The sequence below is a fragment of the Aethina tumida genome, chromosome 1, assembly GCF_024364675.1.
Source record: "Aethina tumida isolate Nest 87 chromosome 1, icAetTumi1.1, whole genome shotgun sequence".
NCBI classification, from domain to species: Eukaryota; Metazoa; Arthropoda; class Insecta; order Coleoptera; family Nitidulidae; genus Aethina; species Aethina tumida.
The window spans coordinates 7,259,356-7,274,468 of record NC_065435.1 but is presented as its reverse complement, the minus strand read 5'-3'; the positions used below and the strand labels follow the sequence as shown (position 1 = coordinate 7,274,468).

Sequence of the window (15,113 nt, the reverse complement as noted above, 5' to 3'; positions counted from 1 at the left end):
GAGTCTTTAATTATAGATTAATTGTTAAAAACTGCTGGCCCTGCTGACGTTAGTTTATTACCCAAAGTAAACTATAACAATCCAATCGAATATGGTTGATATTTTTAATTTAATTTAATGTCCATTTAATGATGTAAGATAAGGTGAATATGAAATATAAAGTTTAAAATATATGGATGAACAATACTGCAGATACTAAAGATGTAAATTTTTTTCTATTGTCAAAATGAGTTAAACTGTTCACTTCTAGATGATTGTGTGTATAAAATATTCTATATTGTTTATATCTATTCAAAGTAATTTTGTGACTATAGTTTTTTATTTTTCTAATTTAACAGAATTGAAGACATTCGTCCTGACTTAATATTTTAAGACATTGAGAAACTTTAACACCTTTTAGAGAGGATGATTTTTTAACTTTCTTGGTACATTCATAGCTATACATACGATTATATGCCATACAGGAAGGCTCAATAGTCTTTCCAACAGTACCTTCAATTAGAATTGGGAGGTCTCTAATTACAGTATAATTGTTAAAATTACACTGCACACATTAGTAAATTACTTAAGGTAAACTGTAAAATTACAATCTAATACGTTTTAATATTTTTACAGTTACTTATATTAGAAAGTAGTTTTATTTGTAAATATACCTTACATTTTGTCAAAGTTTAATTAAACTAAATATATTTAATTGTATAATAATGAAATTTAGAGTGAGTATTTTGAAAGTCCTTTATTTAACAACTTTATGTACATTTTGATCTAGTTTACTTTACTTGTATAATACTGATATTTTTACATCCAATGTATATTAGCACCAGAAGCAATGATATATTGAATATTTAAAAATAAACATACCATTTATGTGTTCTGTTCAAGCGTTTACTGTTTTAGAAAAATAAAGGCATCTTATTTTAAGGATTGGTGCTACTATACGTCCATATTTTTAAATTTAGTGTCACTTTATAAATATTCAGTACCGTGACATTCCAAAAAGTACGTTATTGCTATTAAAAAAATAACATTAATCGACCTACAAATACGTTAGTAAACATACAATTATCATATATATGCTTTAAATAAAAATCTCGTATACAAAAGTTCATCACAGATTATCTAAAATCACTACCAAATAATCACAATAATATAATCAATTGTTTATTGGAAACAGCCATTTAATCCGCCGAATCTTTTTCCCTCAGCTTCTTTTAATCTATTGTCATTTTATAGGAGAAAAATAAATATTTGTGTAACGATAAAAAAAAGTTCCAATAGACAAACGGCGATTTTCAATAATTTACAACAAACATGGACAAAATTCAGCAGTATTAATTGTTCAGTATATGCTAAATATTGACAGTTACCAAAGGATATTTCAGGAGCTAAATAAGGTCTACCTCAGCCACAATTAAAATATCTGTGATTTTCTTCGAAACTGAAAACCTTTACATTTTCCCCTCAAATTTGATCAATGGAAGTAGTTGAGGAAGGACCTTATCGCATTATTTTAGCCGCTCTTTCTCTGTCTCTTTCCACCTCCATCGGATGCATTCTTTTCCTATGTGAGAAACAATTACCAGAACTGGCAAATGCCTTGGGACAATAGGGACATTGGTAGGGTCTTGCTCCAGTGTGCTGATTTATGTGAAACTGCAACGTAACAAAATAATTTGATGGTTGATTAATTATCACTTGGTGGTACCTTTAAATCCTGATTTCTCTTGAAGGTTTTATCACACAAGGGACATTTGTGAGGTCTTAGATCACTGTGGGTAATAGAGTGAGCCCTCAAAGTACTGTTAGTGGGGTAAACCCTTCCGCACACCCCACAAGGGTACTGCACACCTCCGTGGTACTCCTTGTGACGATATAAATTACACTGCGTCTTAAATCTACAACGGTTTTAAGTACTGTTTAAGTAGTTACTGTAAGGAGCAGAAGACTTACATTCTACCACAAATTTCACAACCATACTTTCCTTTAGGCCTGTGCGTCTCCAAGTGCACCTTCAAGTTGCCTTTGGTGGATATTAGCTTCCCGCAAATGGGACAAGTCAATTTGGATCCCTCCCCGTTATCACTGTCGGTACCCTCATCGTCACTGTCGTCCAAACCTTGCCGATGCATGTTGCATCCAGTGTGTGATGATGTTTCAGTTTCAGTCTGTTTGTCAGTCTCTTTGGTACAATGCATGTTATTTAGATTCAACAATTTCGAGCCCAGCTTCGTCGAGGGCAGTACGTGCGTTCTGCGGTAAGCTTCAACGGTGCCGGTTTCGGTGCCGTTCAGTTCCGTGTCCGGGTTCTTGTCATTGTTGTTGTCGTTCATGTTGTCCTCGTCGTCACCTGGGTCCAGGCAACATTGGAGGATTATCATCGGGTCGATTCGCACCTCCATTTCGGTCACTTCGGATTCTTGGCTCACATCCTTGTCTTTTATACCCTTGAATATGGAATTTGGAATAATTACTTAAATGTTTCTAAGAATTGATTTTGAATATTAAAACTAATGTAACAATTGGAATGTCAATATTCCCCATATTAAAAAAAAATTAATATTTTATTATTTAAACAATTTAATAGAAGAGAATAAATTATAATTTTATCAATAGGCTTTAGTAGTTCAATTTTAATTAGAAAAAAGCTAGTTTAAAATTGTTTTTATTTGCAACTACATTCAGATATAGAGATTATAGAGCATGACAAACTATAAATAACTAGGTTAATTAATATTAAATGTTAAATTTATAGAGATCATACTAGAGTACATTTAAAACAAATATATTACTTACAATTTCAAAGTTTTCAGGCTCTCGTGTAAAAAACATATAATTTAAATTATTTTAGTGACTGTGAGATTAGAAATTTTTATCACCAGGGATGTCAACCAAGATCTATAGTATTGATGGTTGCTTATCTTAAATTGAGATGCTCAAAATATGGCGGGACGTTCAAATCAATTTGAGCATTTAGAAAGTTTTTTATAAGAAAATATTTTAATTCTATATGCCTCTAATCTAAGTTTTGAATTCTTATTTGATTATACATTACTTACGATTATATAAGACTCAAATAAAACGATCTTGAAGCAAAGTAGTACTTTTTTTATTTTTATATCATAATATTATCATTTAATAAATTTTAATTTATATAATTTATATTAGATAAATATTAAATATATTAAAAGTCTTATTAGAAGTATTTAAGAAGAAAATAAGGAAACCAAACAATAATTGATTTAATTATACAATAAATTTTGATTCCAAAAAATTAATGTATTTACCTAATTAATTTAAAAATAGATAAATTACAATTTTAATTATTTTAAATTTTAATTTTTGTCATTTAATGCTTAAGCAATAATTAAAAATAGATAAGAGCTTTTCAATAATCACAGATTTTATAAAATTAGAAGTAAAAAAGAAAAATGAATAAATCAAATTTGATTTATTTTAAATGATTTTTTCATATTTAATTAATCAATATTCAATATTTAATAATAATAAATAGCCAAAAATATAACAATTTTATAATTTTAATTTACATATTTTATATAAGATGGATTAGATAAATGTTAATTTAATAATTAAATTTGAAATACTTATTGGTAATATTTAAGAATAAAACGAATTTTAAGAAAAATAGAAAAATAGTGATAATATTTGACCATAAATAATTTTAATAAATAAAAAAAGCAAAGATTTTAGAATAAAAAATTAATTTTAATTTATATGATTTATATTAGGTAAATTTTATTTTATTATTGGTAATATTTAAAAAAAATACAAATAAAATAGAAAAATATTTATATGATAATTCAAAATTAAACATTTAACATTTTATTTAAAAAAATTAACATATTTGATAAATTAGAATTACAACTTTATTTAAATTTTTTTATATAAATAATTTAAGGTACTTTAATTATTAAGCAATAATTAAAAGAAAGATTTTAGTAAAAAATTCATTTTAAATTTTAATTATATAATTTATATTAAATTTTAATTTAATTTTTTTTATTGACAATATTTAATAAGAAAATAAAGGAAATTAATTTAATAAGAAAATATTTATATGATAATTCAACATTAAACAATAATAATATTTATGTATATTATTTAAGGTTTTTTAATTTAATTAAGCAATAATTAAAAAAATAATTTTTCAATAAAGATTTTAGAGCTAAAAATTAATTTTAAATTTTAATTTATATCATTTATATTAGATATATTTTAACTTAAAAATTAATTTCAAAATTCTTATTGGTAACGTTTAATAAGAAAATAAAAAAAATAAATTAAAATAAATAAATAAAAAAAAATAAATTCCAAGATAGATAAATTACAATTTTAATTATTTTAAATTTTTATTTATATAAATAATTGAAAGAAAAAAATAAGGACTTTTATAGTAAAATTTCCTTTTAAATTTCAATTTATTCATTAAATTTAAAATACTTATTGGTAATAATAAGAAATTAAAGAAAATAAATTTGAAGTGTAAAAAAAATATTTATACGATTCAACATTAAGCAAAATTTGATTTAAAAAATTTACAAATTTGATTGAGCAAAGAAAAAATAAGGACATATTCAGTAAAGATTTTAGAAATTATTTTAAATTTTAATTTACATATCAAAATATTATTGATAATATTTAATAAGAAAATAAATTTGTAATAATAAAAGTGTAATAGAAAAATATTTATATGGTAATTAAAGATTAAACAATAAGCTAAATTTGATTCGAAAATTTAAAATATTTGGTAAATTCCAAATTAGATAAATTACAATTTTTAATTTTTATTTATATAAATAATTTATTTTATTATTTGTATTTTAAATATTAAGTAATAATCAATAAAAGAAAAAAGAAACATTTTTCAGTAAAGATTTTACAGCAATTTCATATTTTAATTATATGATGATATGATGATATGATGATATGATTTTAATTTACTAATTATTGATAATATTTAAAAAGAAAATAAGGAAATCAAATTTGAAGTAAAATAGAAAAATATTTATGATAAATCAACATTTTGTTTCTAAAAAATTAATTTATTTAATGTAATTTAATTATAAGGATTTTTTCAATCAATTAAAAAAATAAATAAAATGAAAGAGGCAAATATAAATTAAGTAACAATAATATTTATGAAAAAAAGAAATTATCCAGTACTCGTTAAATAAATATTTATAATATATAAAATAAATGAACTTGAAGAATTTTGTATTTGAAACTAATTTTTCATATTTAGTTTTAATTTTAATGAACATAATTTATATTAATTTTACATTTTAATTGAGAGGAAATATTAAAAAATTTAAGAAATTTTTTAATAGTCACAGGAGAATAATTTTGTAGCAAATTAAAATAAGAGAGCAAAAAGCATTCCCCATGATTGATGTGAATCATCCAATGTCACAAAAAATTGATTACCTCCAGTAAGCTAATTAGTACGTTCACATATTTGGAATTCTGTTCTATAAAAAAGAACCTTCAATGAAATACATTAAAACCGTAAAAATAAGAATAAATCGCTCATTTTACTGGATATTGGTACATAACCTATCCTAATGAAAATACATTTAGGGCATTACCTTTGTCAGATAAGTGTGCAGCAGGGATTTGTTTTCGTTTTGCTTTGGTTCCATGTAGCTGGTGTTGTAACAAACGAATTTGGACATTTTGTCCTGGTTTTTTAATGCCGATGTGGCAAATCTGTGGAAAGCCTCCAGTTTTTTGCAGCATTCTTCGCAAATCATTTTGGGTAATCTGTCTTCCAACGTGATCTGAAAGGAGTTGTGGTAGATTTTGGGGTGTTTATTTGTTTACTCACCGTCAGCGCTAAATATCTTCGTATTTTCGCATGTAAAAATGACCGTCTGGCTTCTTCTCCAAAAACAAATATCCCATTGTGAAATTCACTTGAACAAATTCGACACCATTTTGACAATAAATTTGTGTCCATTTTGTTTCATTGAATATTATTTTTTTGTTCAAATAAAAGGATCCTGTTAATAAAAGTGGTAAAGAACGGACAATAATACACAACGTCTAACAAAAAAGATCCTACCTCATTGCGCACATACATATTGAGGTACAATTCAAACTATTTGTACTGCGTACTTTTAAAAAACCTAATACATGCATCTGAACTTAAAGCTGGCAAAAATGCACTCATTTAAACAAACCGAACCGTAAATGGCCACTTACTAACATCATCCTGTATCTTCCCACTATCAACTTTCATATTTATGAATCGAAAAATCTGTACACCGTTCCGCGAAGCTTAAAATTTATTTCTTGATTGACATACGTCAAAATACATGTGTAAAGGATTCCCGCCATCTCAAAATTTGTGATTGCCACCCCTGTTTACACTATATTGGGTGCGGACATGCTCCCTCTTAAACTCCACTGCTTTACTCTTTCTGTTCAAAATCAATACCGACAGACGGACTCATTTAAACGACGCAAGTCCCATACATATTCCCTTTTTACCCCGGTTTTATAATCAATATCCACTACTTTATTAACGCCAATCGCTACAACAGTTCACTACCCCCCAGAGCCTTCAATCCTCACCTGACACAATGTTTTATTCATTTTGCAAGTCTTTGTGAAATCATTTTATGACTTCTCTCTGTATTTACTTCCTGCACGGCCATTCTTAATTGCCATTATCAACAATGCCATTTGTTTTAGTTTATCTTTCACTTCGCACGGAGCTTTTGTCGATTTATTGAAATTAACACGAAATTGTTTCTTTGAAACTGGAGTCGGAAGGTGGATTCAAGTCGAAGAAACAATCAGCGACAGCATTTGGTCTTCCTTCTTAAAAACTAATACAATGTAGCTTTGCCATATTTGAACTTTATCAAAAAGTAAATAAACCAACAACAAAAGAATTTTAAGATAAATATCGTACGAAACATCGAACTGCACTACAAAAATAGATGACTTGTCCTTTGTGTCTGTGTCTGTCTTGAAAAGATAAAGGTATGGATTTGTGATATTTTACTTTGGACTCCAATATATAACATTAGAAGCAAAGTTTTCAAACACATCTTGATTTATGTATTAAAAAATAAAACACCAAGTACGTCAATACAATTTTATTTATATATCACAAAACCAACAATAATTTACATACACATATAAATTATGATAAACTTAAAATTTATGCATTTTTTCTAATATAGTACATCAGTTCGAATTCATTAAACGTATAAATAGGTATGTTAATTAATATTCACATTATATTTGGCGATTGGCATAAAAACTAGTTAAAATTTAACTTAAAACTCTTGCTATAAATTCGGCTGGGCTATACTGCTGCATGATCTGGCCTTTGTAGGTCTAAAATCAAACAAAAACATTGAACAAGCAACCTAAACTAAAAGAAAATTGACTTACGATAGTTTAGTCTTCTTCCTTCTGCAGATATGCAAAGTAATGGAACCAATTTTGACACTTTTGAAAAGAAGTACAGCTTCCGCATGGGAAATGTCATGGCACACTTGTCCGTTAACTGCTAAGATTTCATCACCTGAAACACAAAGTGAAGTAGTACTTAGTTAGAGTTGGGGGGGATGATGGACGTACCAGCTTTTAGTCTGCCATCCTCAGCTGCCTGGCCGTTGGTCATTATGGTCTTGACGAAAATTCCCAGCGCCCCTTTAGGCGAATCCCTTCCGCCCACAATGGTAAAACCCAAAGACTTCTTCCCGGCCCCCTTCTCCAAGGTGACCGTGTGGAAAGTGCAAATACTCGAGTACGGCCTCCTTGGCAAGGTACAGAAGTTTGTGGTGGCGCTGTTGGTTGTGGCATCTTTGGATTTGGCTAGATCTAACTGAGGGCCTTCGTTATTCTTGTATTGATTCGTGTTCCTGGCCCTCAAAACCCTGTTGTAGCTTCCATGTATGGAACTGTTCTTCTGGAAGTGTTGTCTTTTGTACAACGGACTCGAGTTCAAAGCACCTGTGGGACTAGCAATTGAGTTCCTGTTGTTTTCAAAGTCCACGGAGCTTTCCTTCATGAAGCTGGAGCGTATAATCACCAGCTCCACTTCTAAGGTTGGCGTGCACAACGACTCTTTAGCTTCTGTAATGGTAAGACCGGCGATTGGGGTGCCGTTCACACTCACAATTTCATCTCCTATCATTAGCTTGCCTTCCTTCGCCCCAATACCGTCCTGCACAATGTGGGCGATCAAATAACCTCTGGCAATCATTTTGCTTTTGGTTATGAAGATCCCCAGCTCCTCGTTGGGGGTTTGTTTGACCAAGGTTACGACTAACACGTTTTTGTTGCACTGGCTGCCTTGTTCAGCTTCGGGACTTTCACTAGGCAATGTGGAATTGGTAAACAACAGCTCCCTTCTGTCTAAAGACAGAGCCCTTTGAGGGTGATGCCTGGTCCTGTTCTTCCTTCTGTTCCTCTGACTGTCATCCGAAGGACTGGCCTCCAAATCATATACATCGACGGCGGTAGTGTTAGTTGATAGTTCCAAAGGTGATACCGAGTAAGAACTTTCAAACCCAGAGGAAAACGACGAGTCGTTCACCAAAATTCCGCTGTCGGAGTCCTCGTTGTCAACTAGAGGCAGCCTGTCGTCCTCCTCGTTGGTTGCCGACGCTTCAGCCTCCGTGTAAATGGGATTGGTTGTGCTCTGGAAGTTCTCTATGTCGGGCAAGGCGCCGTACGAAAAGCTCCGCTTCTTGGAGATCTTCTTGTGGGGCGTCTTCAAGGGCAACGGGTCCATCAAGGGGCCGGGATGACTTTTGTACAGCTTGGTTAGGAGTTTGTTTGTGGATGATTGTAAGTACTTCTCGGACATGGCCCTCAGTTTGGCCGTGAAACAGGAGGCTCTCGACAAAGTTTCGTCGCCGCTTTGGGCGAAGTCCACCACGTCGATGTTCTCGAAGTCTTCAGGTTGGGACGTCGAAGGGTTAGCGGTGGTGTCGGCGCTGGAACCCGCCGCCCCATCACCCACGGTCGCGTTCGAGCTGGACTTGAAGCACGACAGTCTGGTGTGCTTCACCTTGTCCAGCAGGGGGTTGCGCTTCTCCCTGTAATGGCCGCACGTCTCGATGGACTTGGAATTCCTCGGCTGGGACTTGTGACGTTTGCGCTCCGACTTCTCAATGATGACGACGCTCTCCTCGACGTTGTACAGGTTCGTGTCGTTCTTGTTGTACTGCCTCCTGGACCACGAGCTGGGGGTCATGTCGATGCGCGACCTGTGCCGTAGGTTTTGTCTGGGTGTGCCCAGTATGGTCAGTTCGGGGTTGTTGGGCTCGTTCGGTGGAGTCAACGACTCGGAGTTTCTCAGCGGCGACAAGCTCAGAAGCCTCGGGGCTTCGTCCTGCTTCCTGAACCACCTCATTTCTGGAACAAGTGCGCCGGATTAAACGAGTGCAGCGGACGGATGTTTTTGATCGTCGTGTTGCAAAACATGTATCATGTAAGACGGTCGTAAATTTAGGTGTTCAGTTATGTAAAACTTTTGGTGACCTTTTAAATTAGTGGCAACCTGTTAATTTAGCTCAATGTAATCAAGATCCACGCATAATATTTAATAACATCGAATTGTTGAATTGTTAATCAGTTCGTGGTTGTTTTTAATTATATCTCACGTGTTTAATAGTAATTAAAACAAATGGTTTGAATTATTTGATATGGGATTATAATACATATTTATGAATTGTTCATGTACGCACACAGTTGAGATCATAATTATAAGGTGATTTTTTTAAGAAAGCTGGTCTGACATTGAATTGTAGCACCATGTAAACTCAACCAGAATACATGAATTTGAATTTATTAATACAGTCGAACTTCTACTTGTACTGGACATCGATAACTCGAAGCAAATTTGTTGGCAATAAATTTTAGGGTGAGAATTTTTACTTGGTAACTCGAATTTCTTCTGTCTCAGATAAACTTCTCGAGGTTTTTCCTTTCCAATGATACTTGTCTTATGCCCGAAGGGCATTTCCCTGTCTGCAACAATTCTAAGACCAATTATAAATTGATTAGAATAATGGCGGAAACTTCTATAATTTACTTTTTGGTGTTTACATGACTACAACATCTTAAATTCTAAATGTAAGTACATTTTACAAAGGATTTTTCAGTTAACTGTCTTAAAGACTCCCCTATAATGTTAATACTTATATTTCTATTAGGATTTATAATTTTTTATGTGTTTTACTCAAGTCTTGATCACTTTTTAAAATTACCCCCTTAAAAACATTACTTAATGAACACAATGTTCTTAAGATTCTAAATTAACTTAATAAATTAAACCGACTCGTTGTTTCTAAGAACTGTAAAATGGTTTTAGTCAATTAGTTAATTAATTAATTATAGATTGATTAGAATAATGGCGGAAACTCCTACAATTTACTTTTTGGTGTTTACATGACTACAACATCTTAAATTCTAAATGGAAGTACATTTTACAAAGGATTTCTCAGTTAACTGTCTTAAAGACTCCCCTACAATGTTAATACTTATATTTCTATTAGGATTTATAATTTTTTATGTATTTTACTCAAGTCTTGATCACTTTTTAAAATTACCCCTTTAAAAACATTACTTAATGAACTCAATGTTCTTAAGATTCTAAATTAACTTAATAAATTAAACTGACTCGTTGTTTCTAAGAACTGTAAAATGGTTTTAGACAATTAGTTAATTAATTATAGATTGATTAGAATAATGACGGAAACTCCTACAATTTACTTTTTGGTGTTTACATGACTACAACATCTTAAATTCTAAATGGAAGTACATTTTACAAAGGATTTTTCAGTTAACTGCCTTAAAGACTCCCTTACAATGTTAATACTTATATTTCTATTAGGATTTATAATTTTTTATGTATTTTACTCAAGTCTTGATCACTTTTTAAAATTACCCCCTTAAAAACATTACTTAATGAACACAATGTTCTTAAGATTCTAAATTAACTTAATAAATTAAACTGACTCGTTGTTTCTAAGAACTATAAAATGGTTTTAGCCACTTAGTTAATTAATTAATTATAGATTGATTAGAATAATGGCGGAAACTCCTACAATTTACTTTTTGGTGTTTACATGACTACAACATCTTAAATTCTAAATGGAAGTACATTTTACAAAGGATTTTTCAGTTAACTGCCTTAAAGACTCCCTTACAATGTTAATACTTACATTTCTATTAGGATTTATAATTTTTTATGTATTTTACTCAAGTCTTGATCACTTTTTAAAATTACCCCTTTAAAAACATTACTTAATGAACTCAATGTTCTTAAGATTCTAAATTAACTTAATAAATTAAACTGACTCGTTGTTTCTAAGAACTGTAAAATGGTTTTAGACAATTAGTTAATTAATTAATTATAGATTAATTAGAATAATGGCGGAAACTCCTACAATTTACTTTTTGGTGTTTACATGACTACAACATCTTAAATTCTAAATGGAAGTACATTTTACAAAGGATTTCTCAGTTAACTGTCTTAAAGACTCCCCTACAATGTTAATACTTATATTTCTATTAGGATTTAAAATTTTTTATGTATTTTACTCAAGTCTTGATCACTTTTTAAAATTACCCCCTTAAAAACATTACTTAATGAACACAATGTTCTTAAGATTCTAAATTAACTTAATAAATTAAACAGACTCGTTGTTTCTAAGAACTATAAAATGTTTTTAGCCACTTAGTTAATTAATTAATTTAATTAAAACATTTTAGTATGACTCTAAGCGTTACCAGGAAATTTTAGACCATACTTAGGAGTTTGATACATGTTATATAAGGTGTAATTATTCAAATAACCCCATAATTTTAGAAACTAGAGTAAAAATAAGAAAATATAAGTAAACTTCAGGAATTTGCAACTGTATATTAATTGTGCTCACGTGTCTACAACTGTAAATAAGTATCACGTTGATTTAAAAAAAAAAAAGCTTTTTTAATGGGTAATTTGCAAAATTTCCATTTAAAAAATGCTAATCAATGGATTGGTTTGATAATTATCACGTTGGTATGTATAAATACTATAAGGTGTGTAATGCATATTCTTCGATTGTAGCAAACAAGATATTTCAAGGTTGTAGTAATTTCAGAATTCATAGAACGTTCAAACTTGTACAGTGACGTCGTTTTGCAAAAAGAAAACTAAACTCAATCAACATCCAGTTTCAGCTTAGTGTAAACAATTTCCTGCTAAGCTGCACTAAAATATATATGAAACTTGACCACATAAACATATGGCCTTATGGCTCGATGATTCATTCATTTTATACTTCCATGCATTCTTGTACCTGATATCATTTGATGGCTTTTAATATTTACCAGCTTGCCTCACTGCCATCAAAACAGTTTTATTAAAAAGTCATCAAAAACGAATTCTTCAGTGCTGCAATGTGTGGCTGTAAAACTGTTTCAGTGTTTTGCCATTTCACTGTCGTAAAACACTGCACATTGTATTTTTACAGTCTATAAACGTCACATTTTTAAATTCGATAATCCACATTAAATAGTAACAATTTTTATAGAAACTACTCACTCAATTAATGTTTTATTATTAAGATTAAGGAATTTAAAAAGTGGAAGTCAATTTATTCGTTGGCATTTGTTTTTTTATCAAACTGATATCTCCTCGAAATCATGTTCAAGGATAAAAATGAAGACGTAAACCGTATTTTATTTCCTTTCCACACATTTACATATTAAAATGCATTTTTTTTATAAAATTCATTTCACGTGCCACAATCGAAACCTTGAAAGTAAAATTAACTTGCTGCGGCTTAACCTAGATTTCTAATTAAAATAAATAAATAAATAAATAAATAAAGTTTTAATTTAATTTTACAACCCGAAGACAAAATTAATTGACGGACAAGACAAGACAAGGAAATTATTTAACGAAACCTGTTTATTACAAATCGTTTCAAAACTGCGTTCAAGGATGGCAAAGGAAACAAACATAATAATTTACGATTCACGACGGTCTTGATGAGCCCCCCAAAAAAACCTATTATTAATGATAAATTCGAATCTCGAATTGTTTGGTGCCCTTGATGGTGACTCTTTAAGTTAACTCCAACAATTTTCTGACTCGACGTAACACTTGTACGAAGCTAAGACTATTAAATTAATTTCCGAACCAGGAAATTATCGATATAATTTGTTGTATAATCATTAACGGGCTGAGATAAAGTTATCTAACCATCGTTTCCACTGCTGTGTGCTCTGCACTCAAAATTCCGTAACATTAATCGACTCCACTTTGTGCTGTCTAATTTCTGTTAATTGTTAAATCACCTCGTGTTAAAGTAATTGAACAATTTACGTAACCGATGTTCGATTTGCATTTCGATTTTCTTCGGACCGACGTCGAAAATGAGGCATAAAATGGAATTTTGTCGAAGAATGTCGAAACGGTGTCGCAGTGACAACTACAATCAGTTCGTTTGAAATGTTTCTACAAAACATGCGATATTATAAATTCATAAACAGTTAATAAATATTTGTCTAACAGTATTTTGTATTCAAACTTTCAAGCATTCATTTTGTTAACAATACGTTTATAACACAGTTTAATTATGCGGCTTGCTGAATATACCATGCCAGATGATCCCATCTAGTACCACCTGTACTGGCATTCAGTTTTCGTGTTATATAATACGTTACAATATATTAGCCTTTGAAAACATTATTATGTACTTATAAGTAACTTCTTAATAATAATCATGTGAGATAAAAAGTAAAAATATTACGTTGACTCTATTCAGTAATGTTGAACATCTTGTCAGCTGCTCTTTGTATGGCAGTAGAGTGGGTTAATTAATATTTTTAATACCAGCATAGTATAATTAATAAAGTGTTTTGTAAATAAAATGTTAGACTGTTAGAGAAGCTGATGAAGCTAACACAAAATACTTTAACTTTAGAATATTAAGGACACGAGAAGTTTCAGTATAATCTACAACACTTAAAATATTTTTAAAGGTTTTGATATTATAAATTGAAAATCATGTCTTTTATAAACTAAATACTACACTGTTAGAGAACTTGGTGAAATTAAAACATAATTTATACCATACATAAGTTGAGATGGAGAAATGTAGTTGGAAGTAGTCTCAAAATGATCTATAACATTTTAAATCACAAAAACATTTTGAATATAAATTGATAGAAAAATAGAATTTTGAATTAAGGAGAAGAGAATTAGTTTTAAAATAATTTATTACACTTAAAATAATTATAGAGGTTTTAATAATATAAATTGAAGCTAATTATGGCCCAATCATTGCCCTTATCATGTCTTTTACAAATTAAATACTAAACTGTTAAAGAAGTTGATGAAATTAAAACATAATTCATACCAATAAACGAAAGTTGAGATGGAGAAATGTAGTTGGAAGCAGTTTAAAATGATCTATAACATTTAAAATCACAAAAATTGATAGAAAATATAATGTTGAGTTAAGGAGGAATGAACTTGCTTAAAAATAATCTACTACACTTAAAATAATTATAAAGGTTTAAACAATAAAACTAATTATGGCTCAATAATGGCCCTCATCATATCTTTTATAAATTAAATACTACATTGTTAGAGAAGTTGATGAAATTACAACATAATTCATACCAATAAACGAAAGTTGAGATGGAAAAATGTAGTTGGAAGTAGTTTCAAAATGATCTAAACATTTAAAATTACAAAAACATTTTGAATATAAATAGATATAAAATAGAATGTTGAGTTAAGGAGGAATGAACTTGCTTCAAAATAATCTACTACATTTAAAATAATTATAAAGGTTTAAACAATAAAACTAACTATGGCTCAATAATGGCCCTCATCATGTCTTTTACAAATTAAATACTAAACTATTAGAGAAATTGATGAAATTAATACATAATTCATACCAATAAACGAAAGTTGTGATGGAGAAATGTAGTTGGAAATAGCTTTAAAATGATCTAAAAAATTCTAAATCACAAAAACATTTTGAAAATAAATTTAAATTTAAAACTAGGTCTGACGATATATATGGAATAATAAGCTAATAATAAATTGTAAATGGTGAGGACAATAT

The 15,113-nt window shown here is 30.0% G+C and overlaps 2 protein-coding genes across 3 annotated transcripts in view; both read right to left on the bottom strand.

Annotated features, from left to right (window-relative positions):
* Nucleotides 1–721: 721 nt before the first annotated feature.
* LOC109608362 (zinc finger protein 236) lies at nucleotides 722–6,674 on the bottom strand. Of its 2 annotated transcripts, none has more exons than XM_049968010.1 (6): nucleotides 6,080–6,674; nucleotides 5,843–6,017; nucleotides 5,604–5,795; nucleotides 1,951–2,444; nucleotides 1,706–1,895; nucleotides 722–1,653 (listed from the first exon to the last, which is right to left on the bottom strand). In XM_049968010.1, the coding sequence occupies exons 2-6, from the start codon at nucleotides 5,972–5,974 to the stop codon at nucleotides 1,498–1,500; spliced, it is 1,164 nt and encodes a 387-aa protein (XP_049823967.1). In that variant the 5' UTR covers nucleotides 5,975–6,017; nucleotides 6,080–6,674; the 3' UTR covers nucleotides 722–1,497. The 2 variants fall into 2 exon arrangements, with proteins under 2 accessions (XP_049823967.1, XP_049823969.1); XM_049968012.1 differs by having other exon boundaries at nucleotides 6,220–6,674.
* A 432-nt stretch (nucleotides 6,675–7,106) lies between these two features.
* The window catches only part of LOC109608356 (uncharacterized), a 33,223-nt gene continuing 25,216 nt past the window's right edge, over nucleotides 7,107–15,113 (bottom strand). Inside the window, exons 2-4 of the mRNA XM_020024780.2 lie at nucleotides 7,612–9,396; nucleotides 7,423–7,555; nucleotides 7,107–7,365 (exon numbers count right to left, since the gene is read on the bottom strand). Of these exons, the coding sequence (XP_019880339.1) occupies nucleotides 7,317–7,365; nucleotides 7,423–7,555; nucleotides 7,612–9,394 (1,965 nt within the window). The 5' untranslated portion in view covers nucleotides 9,395–9,396 and the 3' untranslated portion in view covers nucleotides 7,107–7,316. The remainder of the gene's footprint in view (nucleotides 7,366–7,422; nucleotides 7,556–7,611; nucleotides 9,397–15,113) is intronic.

Coding starts and splice junctions, on each gene's coding strand:
- LOC109608362 (XM_049968010.1), bottom strand. CDS start 5,974: ATGGACACAAATTTATTGTCAAAATGGTGTCGAATTTGTTCAAGTGAA. Junction 2,445..5,603: donor TGCACACTTATCTGACAAAG/GTAATGCCCTAA, acceptor TCCATATTCAAG/GGTATAAAAGACAAGGATGT. Junction 1,896..1,950: donor TGTGAAATTTGTGGTAGAAT/GTAAGTCTTCTG, acceptor AAACCGTTGTAG/ATTTAAGACGCAGTGTAATT.